The sequence below is a fragment of the Chlorocebus sabaeus genome, chromosome 12 (genome assembly GCF_047675955.1).
Source record: "Chlorocebus sabaeus isolate Y175 chromosome 12, mChlSab1.0.hap1, whole genome shotgun sequence".
In the NCBI taxonomy this organism is placed as follows: domain Eukaryota; kingdom Metazoa; phylum Chordata; class Mammalia; order Primates; family Cercopithecidae; genus Chlorocebus; species Chlorocebus sabaeus.
Genome location: NC_132915.1, coordinates 44,802,587 through 44,828,451, shown reverse-complemented (window position 1 = coordinate 44,828,451; position 25,865 = coordinate 44,802,587). Strand labels below are relative to the sequence as shown.

General features: G+C 36.5%; 2 protein-coding genes across 5 annotated transcripts in view; one reads left to right on the top strand and one right to left on the bottom strand.

Annotated features, from left to right (window-relative positions):
- PSIP1 (PC4 and SRSF1 interacting protein 1) overlaps positions 1–10,891 on the top strand; it is a 50,632-nt gene extending 39,741 nt beyond the window's left edge. Inside the window, exons 9-16 of one of the 4 annotated variants that reach the window (XM_007969195.3) lie at positions 515–743; positions 1,968–2,086; positions 4,712–4,767; positions 5,370–5,440; positions 5,650–5,751; positions 5,862–6,075; positions 8,187–8,298; positions 9,438–10,891. In XM_007969195.3, the coding sequence (XP_007967386.1) occupies positions 515–743; positions 1,968–2,086; positions 4,712–4,767; positions 5,370–5,440; positions 5,650–5,751; positions 5,862–6,075; positions 8,187–8,298; positions 9,438–9,498 (964 nt within the window). In that variant the 3' untranslated portion in view covers positions 9,499–10,891. Of the gene's footprint in view, positions 1–514; positions 744–1,967; positions 2,087–3,388; positions 3,926–4,711; positions 4,768–5,369; positions 5,441–5,649; positions 5,752–5,861; positions 6,076–8,186; positions 8,299–9,437 lie in introns of those variants that run through there. The other 3 variants (XM_007969196.3, XM_037998372.2, XM_037998370.2) reach the window with 3 other exon arrangements.
- A 1,867-nt stretch (positions 10,892–12,758) lies between these two features.
- The window catches only part of SNAPC3 (small nuclear RNA activating complex polypeptide 3), a 42,443-nt gene continuing 29,336 nt past the window's right edge, over positions 12,759–25,865 (bottom strand). Inside the window, exons 6-10 of the mRNA XM_073021618.1 lie at positions 23,818–23,900; positions 22,002–22,166; positions 17,150–17,257; positions 14,618–15,205; positions 12,759–13,259 (exon numbers count right to left, since the gene is read on the bottom strand). Of these exons, the coding sequence (XP_072877719.1) occupies positions 15,058–15,205; positions 17,150–17,257; positions 22,002–22,166; positions 23,818–23,900 (504 nt within the window). The 3' untranslated portion in view covers positions 12,759–13,259; positions 14,618–15,057. The remainder of the gene's footprint in view (positions 13,260–14,617; positions 15,206–17,149; positions 17,258–22,001; positions 22,167–23,817; positions 23,901–25,865) is intronic.

Sequence of the window (25,865 nt, the reverse complement as noted above, 5' to 3'; positions counted from 1 at the left end):
AATTAGGATTATTGAGCAGTTTAGGTAGTTTCTCTTGTTTTAGTGGTCTCTGTGAAATTCAGTGGTGATGGGAATACTTAGGTGCTAGTCAGCACAGCACTGTCTGAAAACATGCTTAATTGGCTATGTATTTATCATTACATGCTTAAGTTGCGACCTTTTTACCCTGCAAAGAATATTTATATGAGTTCTAAAATGACCGTATTTGATTTCACTTCCGCAATTCCATTTCTCCCAGTATGTCTACTTTTTAAACATAATTTATTCTTAACAAATATGTAGAATTTAAGTTCGATAAGAGCCAGGGATCTACCCACCTTATATCTTCTAATTTATACCAAAAGGATGTTCTGTGACAGAATTCCTTTTATGATTGGATAGTGAAGACACTCTGTTTTACTTTAGGTTGCCTTTAAATTAAAAATTATAGCTTACTGATACCTAAAATACTGTTCACTTGACTGGGAGAATATAGTTGAATGACAAATATACATTGTTATGTTCTCTGAAATAGCATTACTGAAGAGGACAAAAGTAAGAAAAAGGGGCAAGAGGAAAAACAACCTAAAAAACAGCTTAAGAAGGATGAAGAGGGCCAGAAGGAGGAAGATAAGCCAAGAAAAGAGCCAGACAAAAAAGAGGGGAAGAAAGAAGTTGAATCAAAAAGGAAAAATCTAGCTAAAACAGGGGTTACATCAACTTCCGATTCTGAAGAAGAAGGAGATGATCAAGAAGGTGAAAAGGTATAAAGTCTACATATATAAAATGGCTGTTCTATTCTTAGTTTTTATGTATATTTTTTTCTTTTTTTGAGATGGAGTCTCGCTGTGTTGCTTAGGCTGGAGTGCAATGGCACGATCTTGGCTCACTGTAACCTCTGCCTCCTGGATTCAAGTTATTCTCCAGCCTCAGCCTCCTGAGTAGTTAGAAGTACAGGCATGTGCCACCACTACTGGCTAATTATTGTATTTTTGGTGGAGACGAGGTTTTGCAATCTTGGCCAGGCTGGTCTTGAACTCCTGACCTCAGATGATCCTCCCATCTTGGCCTCCCAAAGTGCCTGGATTACAGGCTCCACACCTGGCCGTTTATATATTTCTTAATCTTTACCTAGTTAAGGAGCTTTTAATATTTTGGAGGAAGTCTATAAATATCAGTGGCAGTTAAACTGAATTTGTTCACGTTTTTGAATAGACTTGAATTAGCTATGTTACAAAGTGTATTTAAAATGTCCCTTTATTGTCTGTTCTCTAAATTTATCTTACTGTTTTACAATTATGATCTGGAAATTAAGTAAACAGTACCTTTCCAATAACTCCATCTGTCTAGAAAAGGTAGATGAAATGAAATAGGCTGTGCCCAGTGAAGACACATGTTAAAAGAGGTGGATTTATATAGAGATTTTTGTTATTTACCCCCAAGAAATATATTAACACTCTTCAGGCCTATTGTACATTTTATCAGTGGTATGTAACTTTATTTGGACGCCATAGTGGTTGGGAATCTTACTAAAGCTGTGTATCCTTTTGTGTAGAAAATAAAATGTTGTATATAGCCTTAGAGATTTACAGATCCAGGTCATGCAAATCTTTTGTTTGCTTTTATCTGATTTTTGGCTCATTTCTTAATCTTTTAGAAACCAAAAATTTTAAACTGGATAGGTCATGTAGTGTGCTTGTCACTAAAGTTAACTCACTCTGTAGAGAGGCAGACAGAGAGACATACTACATTTTATCCAAAGGACATCACTCCTATAGCCGGGCATAAAACAAGATGATTATTTCACGGTCATTAATCAAAGTTAAACTTGCAGAGATAGGTGTAATTCAAAGACTATTTTTAGGTTGCTAATTTGAGTATTCATCCCTTTTTTAAAAACTAGCTGCTGCTTTTCACAAGGTTGTAATTCCATAAGCACTAGTCATTGACTTTATAGTTAACTGAAACCATCCTAATTCTCAAAACAGAAGAGAAAAGGTGGGAGGAACTTTCAGACTGCTCACCGAAGGAATATGCTGAAAGGCCAACATGAGAAAGAAGCAGCAGATCGAAAACGCAAGCAAGAGGAACAAATGGAAACTGAGCAGTAAGTATTTTTTTCTTCTAAATTTTGGGTTCTTTTTAAAGGCTAGCATGGAATTTTTAAATAATAGACTTTCATTTTCCAGACTTTATGAAGCCTTTTGAAGAAGTGACTTTTCCCATGTGTTAGAAAAATCTTCAGTATATGATGATGATCTTATTTCAGGCTTCATTCTTTTCTGAGAGGATGAAATTGACTCAGGCAGTCACTCTGTAAATTATTTTTGAATTTAAACAAAGTGCAGATAGGATTTGATAGTGGCTTTGCAATAAGTGTACTCATCCTCTACTATCTGTTTGTATGATATAATACATATAGAAGGAGAGTTGGTAATATACTGGTGGAGAAAGAATGCAGGAAATACCCTTATTCACCACACCACCAAGCAGGCCTCACCCTAAAGACCAGCAAAAGTAACAAAAGCACATTTGGAAACCCAGGAAGCCAGTAAAAGTAAATCTGAAGGCTGACAGGGTGTACATTATTATATATGTGCAATATAAATCAAATTCAAAGCTGTTTTCTCTTAAATTTTGATAGAGATCATACTTGCCACGGGGAATTTCTTTCCCCTTATTATTTTATTACTAGAAGGAAAAGTAATAGCAATGATAATAAACAGACTTCATGTCTTTATTACATTTGCTTTCCTAGTTACCTTTAGACTGTCACTTCTGAGTTCTTTCTCTGACATGCTTTTCTTTCCTTGTGAAGCGTCTTACATTCTGACTAAACTTTGTTTTTTTTGTTGTTTTAGTGAGGTGATTTTTAAAACATGCTCTAGGTCAATAAGACAAAGTTAATCATGAGCAGTGAAACGATTCTTGGAATAATTTTGTACTCTTTTTCTTTATATAATATATCCGTAAGCCAAAGTCTTTCTTGACAAGTACAGTGTTTTACTCTGCTTTCTTAGTTTGGAGGATATACAAGTAGTTTTAGCTCCTTGAGGGAGTAATTTAAATAACTTATCTAAAGCTCAAAAATATTATTCCCTCTAATCTGTTAGACTTTAAGCACTTCTGTAAATATTTAAGTTATTCTTTGTCACCTATCATTTTCTATTCTATCTTTTCACTGAAAAGCTGTTGGACTGTTTGTTGCTTTTGACTTTATTGTGCTCCCAAAATTAAGATATAAAATTAGTTGTTATTAGTATATGTAGCCCAACCCTTCTTTAGTATCTTAAAGTTAACTTTATGTATTTCAGTTTCTTTTGAATGTCCTCCAATGTAACTTTCTCAAATTCTAATATTTGTGTTTTCTTTCCTTCTCCTGTTATTACAAAACTTTGTACTTGGACAGTTTTGCTCTGTAAAGCATTTCAGATGCAGCTTGTGTGAAATGCATTATGCAAAATAAAGTTTATTGTATTGTATTCCCAGCCAAACAACATGTAATCTACAGTAATAAAAAATATATCTCATTTTGGGCTCAAAGCATTAATCCAGTTACTGAAAAGAGAATACAAGTGGAGCAAACAAGAGATGAAGATGTTGAGACAGACTCATTGGACTGAATTTCCCCCTTCCCCCCATTGATGGAAGAATGTTCCAGATTCTAAATTGAGGACTTCATTATTAATGGCATTACTGTGTTATGATTGTTAACAAATTTCATGTAAGGTACACACTACATACTAAGGTCGGCCATCATTCCTGTTTTTTTTTTTTTTTTTAACCAAGCTTAAAATGAAGCTTTGTGTTTGAAAGTAATAAGCTCAGACGAAGATGGTGGTTGTACATTATTCATTTAGAAAATATAAAAATTCATTTTGTTTTGAAGCTAGTTATTAAACTGGAATAGCAGTTATACCCCCTGAGAATGGGGCCCTTCCCTTGACATTCCTTTGTTGTTTAATTCTTTAGAATCTTAATAAATGTTTTTTTAATCCTGAGAGATTAAACAGTAGACTTGTTAAGAAAAAAATGAAACTGTAACCAAAATTTTAAAATAAAGTTTTTTTAAAAAAAAAAACCTGATTTTTAGATATTTTTTGTTCTTGTCTATTTGAATTGGTTCATAATATGGCCTGAACTCTAAGCTAAGATACTAGAAATTAAGATTTTAATTTTAAGTGGTGATTTTTGTGATTGACAATAAAATGGTACCTTTTAATTTGTGAAATGTTAGTGAATGTTACTGGACGTCATTCAAGTTTGATATATTGGCCAAAAAAAAAAAAATTGGTATCTTACGTCTATTTAACGTTAAAGCTAACTTCAAAACTCATTTATCTACGTGTTACGTGCACAACAATTAAATTGGTCTATTTTAACATGCGGCTCTTAAAAAGAATTGATGTAGAAGCCATTAAATATTTATAGGTATTATCTTCCCATTGTGGCCTATTTGTCCAGTGACCCTGAAATCGTTCTTCTAGCAACACACTATTTATGATGTCACTGAAAAGTTAGATATGATTTAATTTAGCATGTTAATTTGAGTTTTGCTTATATTTATGCTATGGAACTGCACCATTCAATTTCTACAGTCAATTCCTTTGCAGTCTAGGTTATTGACTTGTTTTAAGGAAAACATTTTTAGTTTTTGCATAGGGATTGTGGGCATTTAGTGATCAGTCACAAAGTTCCAATGTTTTGAAATATCTGTGTTAACATTTGATAGGCAGAATAAAGATGAAGGAAAGAAGCCAGAAGTTAAGAAAGTGGAGAAGAAGCGAGGTTAGTTATTTCACTTTCTAAGATACATAAAATTATACATGGAAAGGAAGTTACATAGACATAACTTTTCGTGTATTGGTTTTGGAATCATTTCATACTCATATCCTACAGATACACTTTTTCAAATCCCTAATGGGCTTTATATAAATTGCATTGTATTTTAAGCATAATCAAGTGAACTTAAGTTGTCTTTGTTTAATGCTCATTAATTATTTGACAGTGTCAAATTTTAGTACACTTGCCGAAAGCTGGATGCTTTCCCATTTCAGACAAATCTCTTGGTTAAACATAAGGAAAAGCAGGTGTTTAGGGACTGGAGAGCAGAGGAGTTATCATATGCAGACTATTCATTGTAGAAAAAACGCAGCCAGGTGGTGCTTTTGTGCTTTTACACTGCATGTTGCTTTTCGCATCCAGACGCTAAAAATGGCAATAAGTACTTATTCTTAGTTAAGCTATTGTGTGTATCTGTGAGCTTCTTAGTAAAGATTACTGAGAAATTTTTTTTTTTTGAGTCCACTAATTCATTATACTTAGCCTGTATACAGAAATACTGGTTTTGGAAAACCTGTTCACTGTTTTTCACATATTTTAATTTATAGAAACATCAATGGATTCTCGACTTCAAAGGATACATGCTGAGATTAAAAATTCCCTCAAAATTGATAATCTTGTAAGTGTTTAACTTCATTTAAAACTACAGTACTGCATTTATAGCTTCATCTTTGATTTTCTCACATGATCTTATAAGTATGTAAATTTAAGATAAGGGATAAATTACTGGTCATTTTGCACTACCTTATTTTTTTTAAGTGATCTTTAGAAACAGATTATAAGTATTATGATAATTAACAGCTATGAAATTACTGTTTTGTCATGAAGGATGTGAACCGATGCATTGAGGCCTTGGATGAACTTGCTTCACTTCAGGTCACAATGCAACAAGCTCAGAAACACACAGAGATGATCACTACACTGAAAAAAGTAAGTGATTTCAAGTCATGTAGATTCTTTGAATTTTGTCATTACTTCATTTAAAAATTATTTAAATCAATTAGGCAAACAATTATGATGAATGTATATTGTTTTCTCAGATACGACGATTCAAAGTTAGTCAGGTTATCATGGAAAAGTCTACAATGTTGTATAACAAGTTTAAGAACATGTTTTTGGTTGGTGAAGGAGATTCCGTGATCACACAAGTGCTGAATAAATCTCTTGCTGAACAAAGACAGCATGAGGAAGCGAATAAAACCAAAGATCAAGGGAAGAAAGGGCCAAACAAAAAGCTAGAAAAGGAACAAACAGGTATGTGATAAAAAGCCAAGAATTTCACGCCAGTTTTTTGAACCATTTGCCAGGACTGCTCTTAAAAATGGCTTTGATGCATAGTTTCAGTGTTACCACCACAGAAAAAGTATACATAGGCAAAATGGTGAAAATGTGATGGGCTTATTGAAGGACTAGAGCAGTGTACATTCAGAACAAAAAAGTCATGTCAATTTCTACTAGACTTCTAAGGCAGAAACCATTGTTCATGAGGCAGATGACTCTGGATAAACATTTTTAAAAAGCCATCCATCACAATGCCTCCTCATCCCTAGAGGACCCACTTCCTGGTTGCTCAACTGCTTCTGATGTTTTCTTCTCACCTAAAAAGTAAAATAGCATACAGTAGCCTTTTAAAACACAGCATCATAGGTGGAGACTACACTTGGTATTACTTGTTGCTGTTGACAGGCTAATACAAGTATTCTGATGATGCTGCTGAGTTACCCTGAACAGACTGTATTTTCACTGTATTAATGCCATGTCATATTTTTTACTATAAAGTACTTATGTGTGAATAAAGACAATGATTTCTCATTGGTAGCATATAAATTTAGTCAACAATGATGGTGATGCCAAGCAACCACAGATTGTCCATATGGGTCGCTAAGATACACCTTTGCTTTTTAATGGTTTTAAATGTACACAAACTTTCATATATAAAATTAAGATTGTGTGAAATTACCTTTAGGCTGTGTTTATAGGTGTGTACAAAACATAAACTAATTTCATGTTTAGAGTTGGGTCCCATCTGCAAGTTAAACTTACGTAAATTCAAATATTTCCAAAACAATTCTGTACCATACCTACATTAAATGAGAAAGTATTTTTGGTTTTTTTTTTAAAGATGGAGTTTCACTCTTGTTGCCCAGGCTGTGGAGTGCAGTGGTGTGATCTCGGCTCACCAAAACCTCCGCCTCCTGGGTTCAAGCAGTTCTCCTGCCTCAACCTCCCGAGTAGCTGGGACTACAGAAACGTGCCACCACACCTAGCTAATTTTGTATTTTTACAAATTTACATGGAAAAATTACAGATTTCTCCATGTTGGTCAGGCTGGTCTTGAACTCCCGACCTTGGGTAATCCACCCGCCCTGGCCTCCCAAAGTGCTGGGATTATAGGCATGAACCACCACACCCAGTGAGAAAGTCTTATAAAGCACTTAGATGTGTAGCATATATGTAAAGCACTCAACCCTAGCTTCTTTTTTACTAACTTTTAGTAGTAGTTAAATCCTGCTAGTATTTTTTACTAACAGTAGTTATTTTCACTTGTATTAGTAAAAATTTATAACATACACAAATAGAAATAACTTCCTATATCCCTGTCATCCAAAAGCTTTCTCTGTGCCCCTCTTAAAAGTTGTTTTATGACAAATCCCAGACATATCATTTCACTCATCAGCATTTCAGAATGTATGAAATACTCTTAAAACAGAATCATAGTACCATTATCAGCTCTTCCAGTCTTGTTATTAAACATCTTTATGGCAGCTGCTTAAGGTAGAAGCTGGCATTTCAAAAGCGGTTGTTTTTTTGTTTTTGTTTTTTGTTGTTGTTGCTTTATTGGGGAATGATATGGGTCCCCTTAGAGAATTATTAATATGACTTACAGGAAAAGCCCCCTTATTTATTAGGCACAAAAATATCAATTAGGAAATACTCCTTTAGCACTTTGTTCTAAAATAATAAATTTTAAAATTTGATTCACATTCCTTTTTCTTAGTAGTAGAATAAATCAATATGCTAAGAATTGTAACACCCTGTAGTCTTCCTGGTAATAGTAACCACCAGAATAACCGGATTAATAATCCACTTCCTGTACCATAGATACAGTTAAACTGCTTTTTATGGTACCTTAGCTACCCAAAGCCTCCGGTGGTGATCCGCTCCCCTCTTTTTGATAAAGCATCAAAACCCAATTCTAACATTCAAGAGAGGGCTGTATTACAATGTAATTTCAAATAAAAGAAACTAAGTAGTAGAAACACGAGGGCCATGTTGTATTTTGATTTTGGAACTTTTTAGTAGACACCTTCAGTTATTATTTTGTAAGCTTTTAACAAAGTTTTTCCATTGGATTCCTTCTCAAGGGTCAAAGACTCTAAATGGAGGATCTGATGCTCAAGACGGTAATCAACCACAACATAACGGGGACAGCAATGAAGAGAGCAAAGACAACCATGAAGCCAGCACAAAGAAAAAGTGAGGAATAGGTTTTAATGGGTCTTGTGTGTTTTATTATTCAAGTTTTTAATCACAGTTCTGTTCCAAGGTTATTTTAGTATAAGCAATTATCTTTTGATCACCCAATTCCTGAATTCAGTAAGCAAGTTACAATTCAAAAAGGCAGAAGAGTAAAAACCTTTTATTGACAATGACTTTGCCACTGAATTCAAGGGAATGGAGCTCGCTGGGAATGCAGTTAAAAAGAAAATATTTGCTCCTGGACTTCTTTTACTGAGATACTGTTAGTAATGACTTGCATTCACACTTTTGTGAATTGTGAGAGGATAATTGTAAACAGTTAGATGGAGAATCACAGGCTGTTTTTTTTTCTTTTTTTGAGACAGTTTCTCTCTTGTTGCCCAGACTGGAGTGCAATGGCATGATCTTGCTCACTGTAACCTTCACTTCCTGGGTTCAAGTGATTCTCCTGCCTCAGCCTCCCCAGTAGCTGGGATTACAGGCACTTGCCACCACGCCCATCTAATTTTTGTATTTTTAGTAGACAGGAGGTTTCACCATGTTGGCCAGCCTGACCTCAAACTCCTGACCTCAGGTGATCCACCCACCTCGGCCTCCCACAGTGCTGGGATTACAGGTATGAGCCAACACACCCGGCCATCACAGGCTGTTTTTTAATACCCACCCTAAAATAGGCTATGGAGCCATAGTTGAAGTCTTGGTTTGTTCCATTGTGTATTTGAAGGACTTTGAAGCATCCCTTCTAATTCTGAAATTGAGGGAAATCTTGTTGTCTATGTGTATATCAACCTTACTTTTTGTTTTTGTTAAGATTTTGAAATGTGTTGGTATCACAGATACAAAACACGCTCATGTTCTTTAATCACTTTTAAGCTAGAAATGATGGAAAAGGCTTGGTCTGTGACACTTTCCTGAGTTATTTTGCTTCATCTGCATATTACTTTGGGAAGAAGATGTAACAGTTTTGAAGAAGAAAAAAATAATGACTGTTCTAATAACAAGTCAAGTTTATTTTTGGTTTGATTTCAATCTTTTCATGAGTTTAAAAATATAATGCAGACTTAATGTCTTTTTTTCTTCATTAGGAGAAAATCCTAATTCCAGTTATTGTACCTTTCTTTCCCCCTTTTCTTCAGGCCATCCAGTGAAGAGAGAGAGACTGAAATATCTCTGAAGGATTCTACACTAGATAACTAGGTTGACATACCGGGAATATAGAGAACACTTGAGAAGTTTGTAATGGCTTTCATTTGAAATAGACTGCTGAAAGTTTTAAATTTTTATAAGCATAGGTTTGATGTTGAAAATTTGTTACGGGGGAGAAGATCCCTTTATCTTTGTTTTAAAGTAAACATTATCGCTAAGTATACTTGTGCAGTATTAACAGCTACATTATACAGTAAATGTGGGATAAAATCCATTTAGAAAATGTTAAACTGCTTTTCCAGACATGGTTGTAGCATATTTTCAATTAGTGTGTGTATGTTAATGTGTAATTGATAGTAGAACAAAGTTACATTTTTAAAACTGCTACTTGTATAAACCTTGCCTCTTTCCCCAAATACCGTGGGTTTTGTGCATAGTTTTTACAAACCTTGGATTTACCAGACTGTCTTTTCACTGTTTGTGGGTTTTGTAGAAGTTGAGCATTTTTATGGTAGATAAAATGTTACTTCTATACAAGTACTCACTCCCTTTTTATCAAAAGTCTGTATGGTTTGTTTTGGTATGACAACTAGTTAAGTAACTGACATTGAACTGACTGAGAAATCTACAAACTATAAAACATGATGTTAATTTTTGAAGGTAATTTAGTTTTGTGGCTGGACATTCAGTGAAGTCTTAGGACTTCTCTGCAGATAACTGACTGGCTATATATAGGAATGAATCTGGCTTTAGGGTTAAATCATTTAAGGTCCTTTTATAGGCAGGCACTAGTAATTAAAACTGAAAACTAAGTAAGTTTATTTTTGAGAAATGTTAAAGATGTCTTCAGGAAATCACTAAGTAGTACTTAATTGGAAGAAAAAATCATGATGCTTAGACAATAAATATAAATAAATGCTATATAAGGAAACTCACCTATTTGAAATTATGGCTATATTATTTTTATTTTCTAGATTCCAAAAATACAAACACTGGTTCTTCCAACATAGTACTTTGACAGTCTGTACATTGACGGGTATGGACTAAATCCAGGGTGAAATCAATGTTACAAAATTTAAGGGTATGTTAACTAAATGATAGCATTTCTAAGATTTTGAATATTACGTCATTTGGCATTTTTCAGTAAGTAGGATACTTCTCATGTTTTGAAACTATATGAATATGGAAAAAAATGGCTTAAGACCAGTGTCTGTGTATGACATTGTATGGTTGACTCTCTGGGATAACTGTTTTCATCTACAGAATTGAAGTTTTGCTTTTATGAAGTCTTATAGTGGAACTAGGAATCACTGTTTTGAGAGAACCTGCATATATACCAGTCATTATCTGTTCGATCCTTATACAGTTTTAACTTAGATTTATTCTAGTTAAGCCATAAGTTCAACGTGTAAACTTGTTTTGATTAAAGAATTTTTCTACCAAACTTGAGTAGTAAATTACTTTCTTCCTATTTACAAGAGTAAGTGATGAAACTCTGGGTTTGCTGCCAAGGAAATAATTTCTTAGTTAACTGGTCACAGAGGTTGTGTTGTTTTGGGAAACAGGGTTAACTAAACAGTGAGCTCAAGATGATAAAAATAAAGGAAATATTTATCTTTTGTTCACCCTCCCTCCTTTCTTCCCATAACCCACTAGATCTATAGTTTTGCAAAGAAGCCACAGAATATTCAACTTCTAGAGATACAGCATCATTCTCATAATTTATGTCAGCTTGTACAAGCTGATCTTGCTCTAACTAGTTGATGTTCGCTTCAAGCATAACTGCCTTTTAATTGTAACTCTCAAGAAATTTGCTTTGTCATAGGCTGATTTACAGATAACTATCATTCTCAGAACTCTTGATAATTATTCATAAGACTTAAGAACTTTCAGGATCATTGAAATTGTTCATTGGCTCAATTGGTGTGTGAGGTCAAAACTCCACAGCTTGACAAGGCACCAAGAGGTAATTTTGAGATAGCCCCCACCCTGCCCCGCAAAAAGTATGTGTAATATGTATGTTTTAACACCTCTTTTGGGCTGGTATGTGTGTACGTATGTGTTTTGATTACTGGGTAAAAGAGTCATACATCAGGCGGGCTCAGTGGCACGTGCCTGTAATCCCAGCTACTCCGGAGGCTGAGGGAGGAGAATTGCTTGAACCTGGGAGGCAGAAGTTGCAGTGAGCTGAGATTGCCCCACTGCACTCCAGCCTGGGAGACAGAGCGAGACTCCGTCTCAAAAAAAAAAAAAAAAAAAAAAAAAAAGTCATACATGACTGAGCAGAACTATTGAAGGTTTTCTTAGCTGCTTGGAGAAATCACAGATACATCCATCTGAATCTGAGAACTGATTGGGATTTGGTATGTGAACAACTGGAGAGAACCATGCACTTTAATATTATATCCGGTGATTTCAAATAATATGATAGATTTTGCTGATACAGTACTGCTGTCTATGTTCCTACTCACACTTACCTGGTTACAGATGTCAGGTCAAGATGAGGTCTGCATCTAATCCTGTATAAGAGCAAAGATTTTTCATAGGGTGCTGTGAGGGCTTCGCTAACTTTATTTTGTCCGATTGGCCAGAGAAAGGATGCTCTAATGGAAATAGCAAACCCGTATCATTAAACTCTTTAGAAACAAAGAAGCTGGTTTAATAGGCAGAAATGTGTGTGTTTGGGCTGTGTAATTCTGCAACACAATGTTAGAGATGACCTTTGTCCTCGTAAAACTAAAATGTCTAATTATCCTTAAACGGTACTGAGGCCTGAAGAACGTTTAAAGAAATAGCTATTGCTTCTCTGGTGACTTTTGTGCATGTGCATCCACTGTTATATAAAAGTCAAATTCAACTACCAAGCACGTTGATTGACATGTTCATGACAACATTTTCACATTTGCCTGTCTTCATTAGATAATGTGTTACATGTAATTTGACAGGTGTGTTATTTTGATTGAAATAAGCATAAAGAAAAGCTGTCTTGAAAAAAGAGAAAAGCTGTCTTAAATCAGGGGTTTTATAGCTCCAGAAATATACAAAGTTAGCAATTTCTTTTGACTTGAACTTGGTTGGATACCTGTATAACTGATACATAACACATGGGCAAACTGGGAGTAACCTGGTTAACTTTTCTCCTCAGTTTCACCAGGAAACAAAAATAGGTACCTGAGTCTTTGATGAAAAGGTTAACCTTAAGAACTAGCAGAAAAACATTCTCAAATAATAGAATGCCAGTAGCAGAAATGTTTTAACTGGCATGTTTCTTCTTTGTCCACTAAAATGAATTGACACCACACACGGAATAATGCATTATGACAATACTTAACTTTTTGAAGTTTGAGAGTATGAAGTGAAAATGAATAAAATATCCTTGCATATGCATGTAAGACCTATAAGGAATGCAGTATTACAAATAAAGGAATCAAAATTTTTACCCATGGAATTTTAGGGTTGGGTAAATCATTTAACTTAAATCTATGGTTTGCTGGCTGTTATCAATCTGCTCAATTTTAGCATTGTTGTATACAAGAAAGTAAAAATTTAGGTATAACATAAGCCAGCCTCTGAGTTCTCTATACTGATTATCTGCATACTGACTGAATCAGTGAATGAGAACACTAGACATACCAGAAGCACGTGTTTGTCCTCTCCAAGCCAACGGACTTAACTGTTTGTGGCATTTAAGTCCATAAAACATACTTCACTGTCAATCTTTTAAACACATAGGCTTATAGGTTTCGTCAGTTTTCCATTTATATAAATGTCTGTTCTTAGCCATCCATTTTTCAGTCAAATTTAAATACAACCTAGAAGAGAAAAAGTGGAATTTATTTATTTTAAATGATGCATTTGAAATCTATAGTATTCCTAAACGTTTTTAAACAGTAATTTTCTACCCATAAAGGTTTCCAGAAAATATTTGAATGTAGAGAGCTATAAATCTATCTGATGGTCTAAACCTGAAAATAAATAGTTTCTTTTGCTGGGTGCTATGGCTCATGCCTGTAATCCCAGCACTCTGGGAGGCCAAGGCGGGTGGATCACTTGAGGTCAGGAGTTCGAGACTATCCTGGGCAACATAGTGAAACCCTGCCTCTACAAGAAATAAAAAAATTAGCCCGCCATGGTGGCCGGTGGCCTGTGGCCTGTGCCTGTGGTCTCAGCTACTTGGGAGGCTGAGGTAGGAGGATCACCTGAGCCTGGGAAGGTCAGGGCTCCAGTGAGCCAAGATCACACCACTGTACTACAGTCTGGGAGACAGAGTTAAGACCCTGTATCAAAAAATAAGTTTAAAAAGTTTTTTTTTTTTTTTTTCTCAGAATAAGATGAGAGTAACTAGGATTACTATAGTAAGGGGACCAGAAAAATGGAAGACCTGGGCCAGAAAAACTTATTTTTTTCTTTTTGCTTATAGAATACTGGTATATATCCAATAATATCATTACCCAAGAATAAGTGAGCCAGAGCTAGCACATCAATAGGATCTTGATTTTTCCATGTCTCCACAGTCATACGAAATCTATTGTTTTTAAAATCATAGTATTAAATTGACATATTTTAAACTCATAGCATTCATAAAGCTTTTGTCAAGAAATAAAGCTTCAAGCTAATGTTATTTCTGGAGTTGTGAGTATACACTCAATATCTTTTTAAATCCATTATTCACAAAGTCTTATTAACATGTCTTGTATGCCTAGTTTCCTTCAAAACAAAACCTAACATTACTCAACAGCACACGAACATTAAATTACCCCAAAGCAGCCGGGCGCGGTGGCTCATGCCTGTAATCCCAGCACTTTGGGAGGCTGAGGCGGGCGGATCGCCTGAGGTTAAGAGTTTGAGACCAGCCTGGCCAACATGGTGAAACCCTGTCTCTACTAAAAATACAAAAATTAGCCAGGAATGGTGCCAGGTGCCTGTAATCCCAGGTACTCGGGAGGCTGTGGCAGGAGAATCACCTGAACCTGGGAGGCGGAGGTTGCAGTGAGCCGCGATTGCACTGTTGCGTACATTGCATACACAATTGCGTACTCCAGCCTGGGCAACAAAAGCGAGACTTTGTCTCAAAAACAAAAATAAATTATCCCAAAGCTATTAATTTTGTCTTGTTTGTAAATAATTCATTCTCCCTAATTTCCATTACAGATATTTGAAGGATCTTTACCTTGGAAGCCTCATGGTAGAAGGTGTAGCTCTCACATTCTTCAAAGCATTTTCAAAACACTTCCACTACTTGATGTATCATTAATTCTATCTTTAGCAAAAAAACACTCTGGACAGAGAATGAATAGGGAAGGCATGGATTGGGAGAAAGAATATGTGTGTCTGACAAAGGATTTAAAGTCAGAATATATAAAGTACTACAACTCAATGGGTAAAAAGCACTAAATTAAATACTCTTTGGAATAAATATGAAATTTAACTATGTTATAAACATTTAAATACAATCATTATAAGAAAATCTGTGATTTGGAATTTTTTTTGGTAGCTTTAGCAGACTGTTCAAAGTGGATCCTGTTCCTCAGTGGCGTTTCTTAGAAAAAAGGTAACCATCCAAGAGAACAGTTATTTCATGAGGGGGTACTTTCGTGAGTGTAGCTATTCTTAATTAAAGGTTCCAGGATCAACATAAGGATAAGCAAGGAATTCCCCCAGTTTGTTGCCTTCTGAATCATAGTGGAGCATTCGGAAGCAAACATCACAAAAGAAACATGGGTCCTCTGGTGCAAAACTGTCATTGTTCGTCACCCATCTGTAGTTTTTAAAAAAAGAAGTACATCATTACAATCAAATTTTCCATACCTTAACATGCTTTAAGTTACGACCTGTAGCAATATGTAAATATAACATTCTCACTATTTCCTTATTAGTCTGTTATTAATGCATAATCTTTAATTTTGTATACATAGATGCAAATACCACCAATACTCTCTACAAAGCCAAAAGGTCATCTAATATTAAGAAACACTGCAGAATGCTGTTTCTCTGTAATAGTTACCCTTAAAGAAGAATATAAATCTACTTGAAAGCATCACACATTTGCCATGACATACCTATCCTCCAAGTATGAATATAGTCATTTTCTTCTAACAGACCATCTTGAAAAACTGTAACAAAATTAGATGCTACAGATCTGATACACTTTTGCAAATATACCTTCTTAACTGATAAATGAGTACCGGTTAATTTGAAAACTTATGTAACTATATTTACCTATAACTCAAGATTATGTTATAAAGTATATACAAATGGCAATATGGGCAACATTATTCAACCAAAATGTTGAATGGCATGAAGATGCTATTGTATGGTATGTTTGAATTATGCATCTCATGGAATGTTTGCTTTTAACATTATTTTCCCTTTTATCTGATTTATCATGCTTTCCTGTTGATCTTTTAGAAAAGAATATTGTGGGGTGGCGAAAACAAACTGAAGATACAAGCTGAGTATCCTTTATCTGGGCTGGGCGTGGTGGCTCACGCCTGTGATCCCAGCACTTTGGGAGGCCAAGGCGGGTGGATCATAAGGTCAGGAGTTTGAGACCAACCTAGCCAACATGGCGAAACCCCATCTCTACTAAAAATACAAAAAAAAATTAGCTGGGTGTGGTGGTGTGCGCCTGTAATCCCAGCTACTCAGGAGGCTGAGGCAGGAGAATCGCTTGAACCCAGGAGGCAGAAGTTGCAGTAAGCCGAGATTGTGCCACTGCACTCTAGCCCAAGGGACAGAACAATACTCCATCTCAAAAAAAAAAGAGTATCTTTTATCTGAAATGCTTGGAACCAGAAAGAAGTATTTCAAATTGCAGATTTTTTCAGATTTTTAAATATATTATGCATATATTTGCCGGCTGAGCATTCCACTGAGAATGTGAAATCCAAAATGCTCCACTGATCATTTCAGCATCAGATGTTGCCACTCAAAAACTTTCAAGTTTTGGATTTCTGATTCTTGAAATTTGAAATGCTCAACCTATACTAAATTTCCTGTCCTCTGAGTGGCTTTCAGATTTTTTTTTATAGTTATTGCTGTGTTGTCCAGGCTGGTCTCCAGGCCTCAAGTGATCCTCCCACCTCAACCTCCAAAAGCAACAAACTTTTTTTTTCACTGACCCACAGTAAGAAATGCTTTATAATCTAAACATGAAATAAAAATTTTATAAAACTCTATTTTAACTTCATGTGATGTGCTGTGGTATTTTTTTAATTGATGAAGTTTTATTGATGAAGCTGATTATGTAAACTGTGTGGACAAGAGGCAGAAAGAACATGGTTCTCCAAGCATTTTGTATTAAACAAGGTTTTCTTTCCTTAGACTTCCCAAATCCCTTTATGGTAATGTACACTGTGACCCTTTAACAGGGAGTTACTGTACAGAGCTTTTCTTGAATGTATTCTATCAAAGAATCCTTGCTTTCTTAACACTAGTAACTTTTATTTTTATTCACCTAGCTGTATACATTTTACAAGCCTGAAATTTGACCTACCCCTGGACTTGTGTATATATAATATTTCCTTACTATTTAAGAATGTCAGTTTTAACTCACTAAACTGGTTTTGTGGCACTTCCCTACTACATGATACTTCATATTTATAACCTAAAGTACAAATATTCTTAGATCCAAAGTGGAAAACAAATACCAAAAGTCAAAACTACCATTTCTCAGAGAAAAAAAAAATACATTATCACTCACCTAGCTGTATACATTTTACAAACAAAACATTTTCTGGTCCATAGCCAATGCTTCTTGATAAGGAGGGGATACAGTGTCCTATCCAAGCAGTCATCATGATGCACAAGCCTTTTGTTCATGGGAAAATAAAGACATTAAGGTGATAAATATTAAATGACAAATTTTTATGAGCTATTAAATAAATCTGTACCTGAGTATTAGGAAAATAGATACTTTCAATTTTTGCTTACAAGATGTTGCTAAATTACTTGTTATACCATGTTTGACCAAACTGTGTTCCACAAAATACTTTCTCCAAGAGCATTTTGGATTAAACAAGGTTTTATTTCCTTAGACTTCTCAAATCCGTTTACGGTAATGTACACTGTGACCCCCGCTAAGAGGGGGTCATCATATACAGCATTTCTTGAATGTATTCTACCAGATAATCCTTGCTTTGCTTAACACTAGTACCTTTTATTTTTATTTATTTGAAATGGGGTCTTACTCTGTTACCGAGGCTGGAGTATGGCGGCATAATCTTGGCTCACTGTAGCCTCAAACTCCTGTGCTCAAGCAGTCCTCCCACCTCAGCCTCTCCAGTAGTTGGGACTACAGGCATGCACTACCACACCTAGATAAGTTTTAAAATTTTTGTAGAGACAGGGTCTCACTATGTTGTCCAGGCTGGTCTCAAACTCCTGGCCTCAAGCAATCCTCCCACTTCAGCCTCCCAAGGTGCTGGGATTACAGGTGTGAGCCACCACACCTGGCTAACATTTAGTACCGTATAATGAAACAATTTGGGCAAAGCTACTCAGTAATATTTTACCTAGATTAACTGGTTGTTAGAATGTGGCTCTTGTTTTTTTAATGTCTCCTTTATTAAAATCTAATTCTGACTCATGGCATAATATGAATTGGTAGAATCTTAGTTTTAAGTGTCAGAATTATGAAACCTTTAAGAAGTTTCATAACTTTTATTAAAAAAAAAAAAATTGAAGTCAGTCTCTACTCTGCCACTAATCAGCTCCACGGCTTTGGGTAAATCCTGTAAATCATGACAGACTTCAGATTATTCTGAAAGATGAAAGGACTACACAAAATTGTTCTAAAGGTCTCTAACAATTCTAAAATACCACTTTTTTTAAATTAAAACTTTCACCATCAGAAAATAATTAACCTTTTGATAGCTGGTATTATGGAATGGCACTGAATGATTAAATCCACCTGTAAGATAAAAATGACTTCTCTAAATTGCCTTTTGAAAAGCCCTACATTGCATACTCTTAATAAATGTAAACTTTTAAAAAAAAAACAAAAGGGCAGATGTGGTGGCTCACACCTGCAATCCCAACACTTTGGGAGGCCAAGGCAGGAGGATCGCTTGAGCTCAGGAGTTAAAGACCAGCCTGGGAAACAGAGTGAGACCCTGTCTCTACAAAACATAAAAAAATTGGCCACGCATGGTGGCATATGCCTATAATCTCAGCTATGGGAAAGACTGAGGGAAGAGGACTGCTTGAGCCCAGGAGGCTGAGGCTGCATTGAGACATGATTTTGCCACTGCACTCCAGCCTGAGCAACAGAGTGACACCCCCTTCTCAAGAAAAAAAAAAGTGTAAATTGCTTTTTCTTTGACATTCAAACAGATCATGTTTCTTTTGTTGATCATTGTATCAAGAAGTTACCATGAGTTTAAGGGTCATGTTTTTATCCTTCAGCCTTGGAATCACATTGTTTATAGAAACAGGCCTACACTATAAGAAATGTATGGAAAAGGCCAGGCGCGGTGGCTCATGCCTGTAATCCCAGCACTTTGGGAGGCCGACGTGGGCAGATCACCTGAGGTCAGGAGTTCGACACTAGCCTGGCCAACATGGTGAAACCCCTTCTCTACTAAAAATACAAAAATTAGGCCGGGCGCGGTGGCTCACACCTGTAATCCCAGCACTTTGGGAGGCTGAGGCGGGCAGATCACCTGAGGTCGGGAGTTCAAGACCAGCCTGACCAACAGATAAGAGTAGAAACCCCATCTCTACTAAAAATACAAAATTAGCTGGGCATGGTGGCACATGCCTGTAATCCCAGCTACTCAGGAGGCTGAGGCAGAAGAATCGCCTGAACCCGGGGGGCAAAGGTTACGGTAAGCCGAGATTGTGCCACTGCACTCCAGCCTGGGCGACAAGAGCAAAACTCGGTCTCAAAAAAATAAATAAATAATACAAAAATTTGTCGGACAAGGTGGCACTCACCTGTAATCCCAGCTACTTGGGAGGCTGATGCACGAGAATTGCTTGAACCCAGGAGATGGAGGTTGCAGTGAACTGAGATCATGCCACTGCATTCCAGCCTGGGCAACAGAGCGAAACTCTGTCTCAAAAAAAAAAAAAAAGAAAAGAAAAGAAATGTATGGAAAATAAAGCCATCAGAGAGAACTGGGGGTTGCCTTCCATCTTATGTTTATTATAAGGCTAGCATATTTTCCCACATTTGAAAGGAAGAGCAGGCAGAACAGCTTATATAATTTTTTTTTTCTTTTGATACAGTCTTGCTCTGTCGCCCAGGCTGGAGTGCAATCTTGGCTCACTGCAACCTTTGCTTCCTGGATTCAAGTGATTCTCATGCCTCACTCTCCCAAGTAGCTGGGACTACAAACGTCCATCACCACACCCAGCTAATTTTTGTAGTTTTAGAGACAGGATTTCACCATGTTGGCCAGGCTGGTCTTGAACTCCTGACCGCAAGTAATCTGGCCACCTAGGCCTCCCAAAGTGCTGGGATTACAGGCATGAGCCACAGTGCCTAGGCTGCTGATATAAAATTTTAATAACATCCAAGACATAAATGTACTGTCTATAATTTTAAAAGCCATATAAATCCAAGGTTTATATACGCTTCTGGCTCTTGCCTCCCCATTCTTCTTCCCTAGGGGCAACTGTTTTCCATTCTTAATTGTTTGTTTAGAATTTAGCTCCTCAACTTCTCCCCACAGAACTACCATAATTTTGGTTAAACAGATATTTAATTCATGATGAATTAGTGCTATTTCTACCTAAGCCACACAGTTGACATTTATGGGATGACATTTTGTTTTCTAGCTATTAATCTATTAATTCTCTCCTATTTACATTTGCTTAATTTTCTTTCTTTTTTTTTTGAGACGGAGTCTTGCTGTTGCCCAGGCTGGAGTGCAGTGGCGCAATCTCAGCTCACTGCAAGCTCCGCCTCCCGGGTTCACACCATTCTCCTGCCTCAGCCTCCAGAGTAGCTGGGACTACAGGCGCCTGCCACCATGCCCGGCTAATTTTTTATTTTTATTTTTTAGTAGAGACAGGGTTTAACCGTTGTTAGCCAGGATAGCCTCAATCTCCTGACCTTGTGATCCACCTGCCTTGGCCTCCCAAAGTGCTGGGATTACAGGCATGAGCCACCACACCTGGCCCATTTGCTTAATTTTCAATGTACCTATCATGAATTCAGTCACCTATTTTCTGACAGAACAGTGAACAACCGGGAGTCAACCAGTTTATTTTCCCCCCCAGACATCCTTCCTGAGTTCTGTATGCTCCTGGCTCCAGACCCTGGATCAAATCTCCAGATCTGGTACAAAGCTCTCACACTGGGATTCCACTTTTCCATCATTCTGAGAATCCCTTTTATGTCTATTTAACCTATTCTGCCTATTCTGTGTTGCATTCCATGTCTTTCTTGTTCATGGTGTACACTTTCTGTGAAGCACTTTTACATCTTCTGGTAGTTTCCGGAGATGGAGTGCATGAGATACAAAATTTTGGAGATGAGTCAGTAAGACTAAAAATAGAAGCAGGGACTTTCTGAAAGCATCAGTTTCTTTCTTTCCTATTTTTTATTTTTGAGACAAGGTCGCACTCTGTCACCCAGACTGGAATGCAGTGGCATGATCATAGCTCACTGCAGCCTTGACCTCCTGGTCTCAAGCAATCCTCATGTTTTAGCCTGAGTAGCTGGGATTCCAGGCACACACCACCATGCTCAGCTAATTTTTGTATTTTTTGTAGAGAGGGTTTCACTTTGTTGTTCAGGCTGGTCTCGAACTCCTGGGCTTAATCTGCCCACTTCAGTCTCCCAAAGTGTTGGGATTATAGGCGTGAGCCACTGCACCTGGCAGGCATCTGTTTCTATTACTGGTATAATAAATTACTAATTAATACTAGTAATTACTGGTTTCTAATTACTGGTCAAACATAGGTACATTATTGTTCCACAAAAAAGTTTTAAATGGTCTCTCATAAGGAATCAAACCAGCACTGGAGCAGGGTTTCTTCGTACACAGTATTCTTTCTTAAACAGATTTCCTAAATAAAGAGGAAATGAATAGCCTTATTCATGGAATAGAGCTATTAGCTGTTTAAATTTATAACTGATCCCCAAATCTCATTTTAGACTATCTTAGCTCCTTCCCAATTTAAATCTTTGTCAAAGCATTAAGACTTCACATTTGTCAAATATTAGAATTACTCTTCCTCCAATTCCCTTTTATCTCCTTCAAATTTTGGCAAAAAGAGAAACCTAAAAACAAAGTTGCAATGTTATCTATAAATGGATAACTACTACCTGAATAACAGCTGTTTAATACAAAATGGAGATACTTTTTAAAGTATTAACAGATTTTTAACCTTCTAATAGTAAAGTATTTCTTATAGATTTTCCAAAATAATGAACAACAGAGGATGCAAATGGATGGAAAGAGTTGGTCTTTGCATGGAAAGAAGACAGCATTTTTGCTGCTTCCAAGTCAAGTTGCACTGATCATTACTTTTACTCTTCTTATTTTTAAAAAAACTATCTCTGCTTTTGTACTCTGAAATAAAGAAAAAAAAAAGTAACCTACCTTATGTCAGTAATGACAATGACATGTTCACAGTCTCCCTGATGACAGTATAAGTAAGGAAAACCCAGTTTAATACACAAGTCATTGAAGGTGAAATCTTCCATTCTAGCAGTCTGAAACTTTCCATATCCTCTATCATGGGACTCTGACCACTCAATGATAGTTCTAAGGGGGGAAAAGGCAAGGATATATCATTTTTCCACAAAAACTTAAGAACTACAGAAAACAGTTTGTGACTGCAGTAATTCACATTAACCTAGCTCACCCAACTAACTGGACAGTTGCCATCTTGAGATGAAGACCAAAATGTTTGATACATGTTGAGATTAGGAATGCTGAATTTTCATAAGGGATCAGTTTTCTGCAGGTTACATGATGTGTATCACTTTAGCTTAAATGCAGAATGTGTAACAATGTCACTCATTATTGAGTTTTGAAAAATATTTTTCACAAAATGTTAGTATGTAATGAGATTTAATATTTCAAATGTTTCTTAGTTTGAATGTTTAATATCATAAATATTGATAGTTATAACCCACATAAGCAGAAGCTCATCGGAGTCTTCAATTATTTACAGTATAAAGAAATGCAAGGCTGGGCACGGTGGCTCACACCTGTAATCCCAGCACTTGGGGAGGCCGAGGTGGGCGCATCACTTGAGGTCAGGAGTTCGATTCCAGCCTGACCAACATGGGGAAACCCCATCTCTGCTAAAAATACAAAATTAGTTGGGTGTGGTGGTACATGCCTGTAATCCCAGCTACTTGGGAGGCTGAGGCAGGAGAATCGCTTTAACCCGGGAGGCGGAGGTTGCGTTGAGCCGAAATCACGCCATTGCACTCCAGCCTGGGCAACAAGAGCAAAACTGTCTCAAAAAAAAAAAAAAAAAACAAAAACCAAAAATGCTGAAACCAATAGGTTTGAACTGTTGGGTTAGAATACAGATTAAAAATGGCTATAATAGGTTGGGCATTGTGGCTCACACCTGTAATGTAGCACTTTGGGAGGCTGATGCAGGCGGCTTGAGGCCAGGAGTTCAAGACTAGTCTGGCCAACATGTCGAAATCCTGTCTCTACTAAAAATACAAAAATTAGCCAGGCATGATGACACACACCTGTAGTCCCTGCTACTTGGTAGGCTAAGGCACGAGAATGGCTTGACCCAGGAGGCACAGGTTGCAGTGAGAGCTGAGATCGTGCCACTGTACAATGACAGAACGACACTTTTTTTTTTTCTTAAAAGGCAACAATAATATATATACTTATATACTCTAATTGCTAAGACATTGATAATGAAAGTATAGTCTCATTAAAATGAGCTTATAGATTTTTTTCTATATTATGTACTTAAGCAACATATATATCACCATCATCTAGCACAAACAATAGTATATACTAGATAGGCAGAAAAAACAGTGACAGGTTAATTTACCACTATTACTTATATGTAAAGGCCAGAGACTAATAATGCGTGTTAATGGGATTTAATTTATTATTATTTTTTTTAGAGACAGAGTCTTGCTATATTACCCAGGCTGGAGAGCAGTGGGTATTCACAGGTGAGATTATAGCATGCTATACAGCCTTGAACTCTTGGTCTCAAAAGATTCTCCTGCCGCAGCTTCTGGAGCGGCTGGGACTACTGTACCTGGCTAATTTTTTTTTTTTTTTTGGATGTATGTAATGCTCAAGACAAGATTTACCAATAATTCCTTGGCAAAGGTCCTTAAGAGGCCAATAATAGGATTTGTGGAGATAACACTACTTTGATAACTAGAAATAGGAAGGACTTTGAGAAGATTTTTGGAAACTATACCTGCTCAAATCTCTGCATTCTGGGTATCTTTTATCATTATAAAATGTTCCTTCAAAATAAAAGAAGGCTGATTTGTATAGGTCCTACAAGAAAACAGATGGTATTGAGAGAAAGTCAACTATTAACAATTATGAAATTGCTCTAAGTATTAATTCAAAATTTATGTATCATAAAATCACACTAATACAGGTTACAAAAACTGCTGCTACTTTCAATTTTACCCTACTGCTGTTTTAATCACTACGTTTGATTCAAATGTGTATATTCTCCCGAGATTCATGAAAGAAACCCAATTAGAAATCAAATAAACATCATTATTTTATCCTATGAATATACAGCAGTAAGTAGTGTTGGATACTAGAACTAAAAACTAAACAAAGTCCTATCTTTAATGTTTCCCCAGTGATAACATTGATCATCAAGTTATGTTTTTCTGGCATTTTTTATATTTGCAATGTTTTTACAAAAATTCTCTCTTTATATTTTCAGTAACTCTTAGGCAGACAGAATCTGAATTTCTATTTTTACTCAAGCAATCTTGCCCCAGGTACCATAGTTGTACCACAACTGGTGGGAACCTTCAAGGTTTCTTAACTCATTCTACCACAGCTTCCGTCAAAGGAGTGGCTCTCACTCCTGACTGCAAAATCAAATCACAAAAAAACCAAACACCAAATGTCAACTCGGACTCATTAATTAAGAATCTTTGGGGATCAGTACTTTTCCAAAGCTCTCTAGAAAAAAACATGCAACCAGAGTTGAGAAGCACTCTGTTAAACTGGTCCTTCACCATCTATTTAGACCCCTGGATGAGGGTCAGAAGACCTGAGTTCTTTTCCTTAACCTACCACTTACTAGCTTTGTGATTCTGGTATGTAGCAATCACTTCTCAGACCTATTTTCTCATCTGTGAAATGAGAATAGTAGTATATGCCACGATGTCTTACAGGATTGTGGTGAAGACCAAAAGCAATTTATGTATAGGAGATATATGCTTCAGGTACTAAAATAATTTTCCCCTAATATTTTATTTTTTTCTCTTACTTCTTTGAAGCTTCCATTTTTCTTTCCTGTCTTCATTCCCCCACTTACAGATCATCTTGTGTTCGCATCAGACACTCTTGTAAGACTGGCTATCTTGTTTCTTCTTGGACCAGTCACTAAATCTCACTCACCCTCTGTTCTCCCATGTAAAATGTGAGTAAAGCCTTTACCTTTCTCATTGGTTGTTATGGAGATTAAAATGTATAATGTACTTAATGTCATATGACTAGCTGCTACAATACAAAATCTGCCACTTAATATACTTCTACACCCTCAAAGAGGTAAGCAGGGTCTGAAATAAAGGTTCTAAATAAACAACTATTGACTTATTTTGGAAACAAAATGAAGTTTAATATATATAATTGTGTTTTACAAAACACTTCCATAAAACCTCATCTTAGGTGATTTAAGCAACTTAATATCTTTTGGCATAATTATTAATTACAAGGTGAACTCTAAAAGAACAAGAATGTTTTCCATTTAAATCAAAAGTCATCCACTAATAAATTTCCCTGGCCGGCATAGTGGCTCACGCCTGTAATCCCAGCACTTTGGGAGGCCGAGGTGGGCAGATCACCTGAGGTCGGGAGTTTGAGACCAGCCTGACCAACATGGAGAAACTCCGTCTCTACTAAAAATACAAAAATAGCTGGGCATGGTTGTGCACGCCTGTAATCCCAGTTACTCAGGGGGCTGAAGCAGGAGAATCGCTTGAACCCAAGAGGCAGAGGTTGCTGTGAGCCAAGACCGCGCGCCATTGCACTCCAGCCTGGGCAACAAGAGCAAAACTCTGTCTCGAAAAAAAAATAGAAGAGACAGAAACAATATGACAGTAGATATGTAAATATTTTAAAATACAATTATGGGTTATTTAATCCCTGCTTAGAAAACTTCTGAAGGTATCAGCACCAATGTACAGACCAAGTAAATTGACAAAGCCTGATTAAAACCTTCTCCTGGGCAACACAGTGAGTTGTTGCCCAGACTGGACTTGATCAAAAACA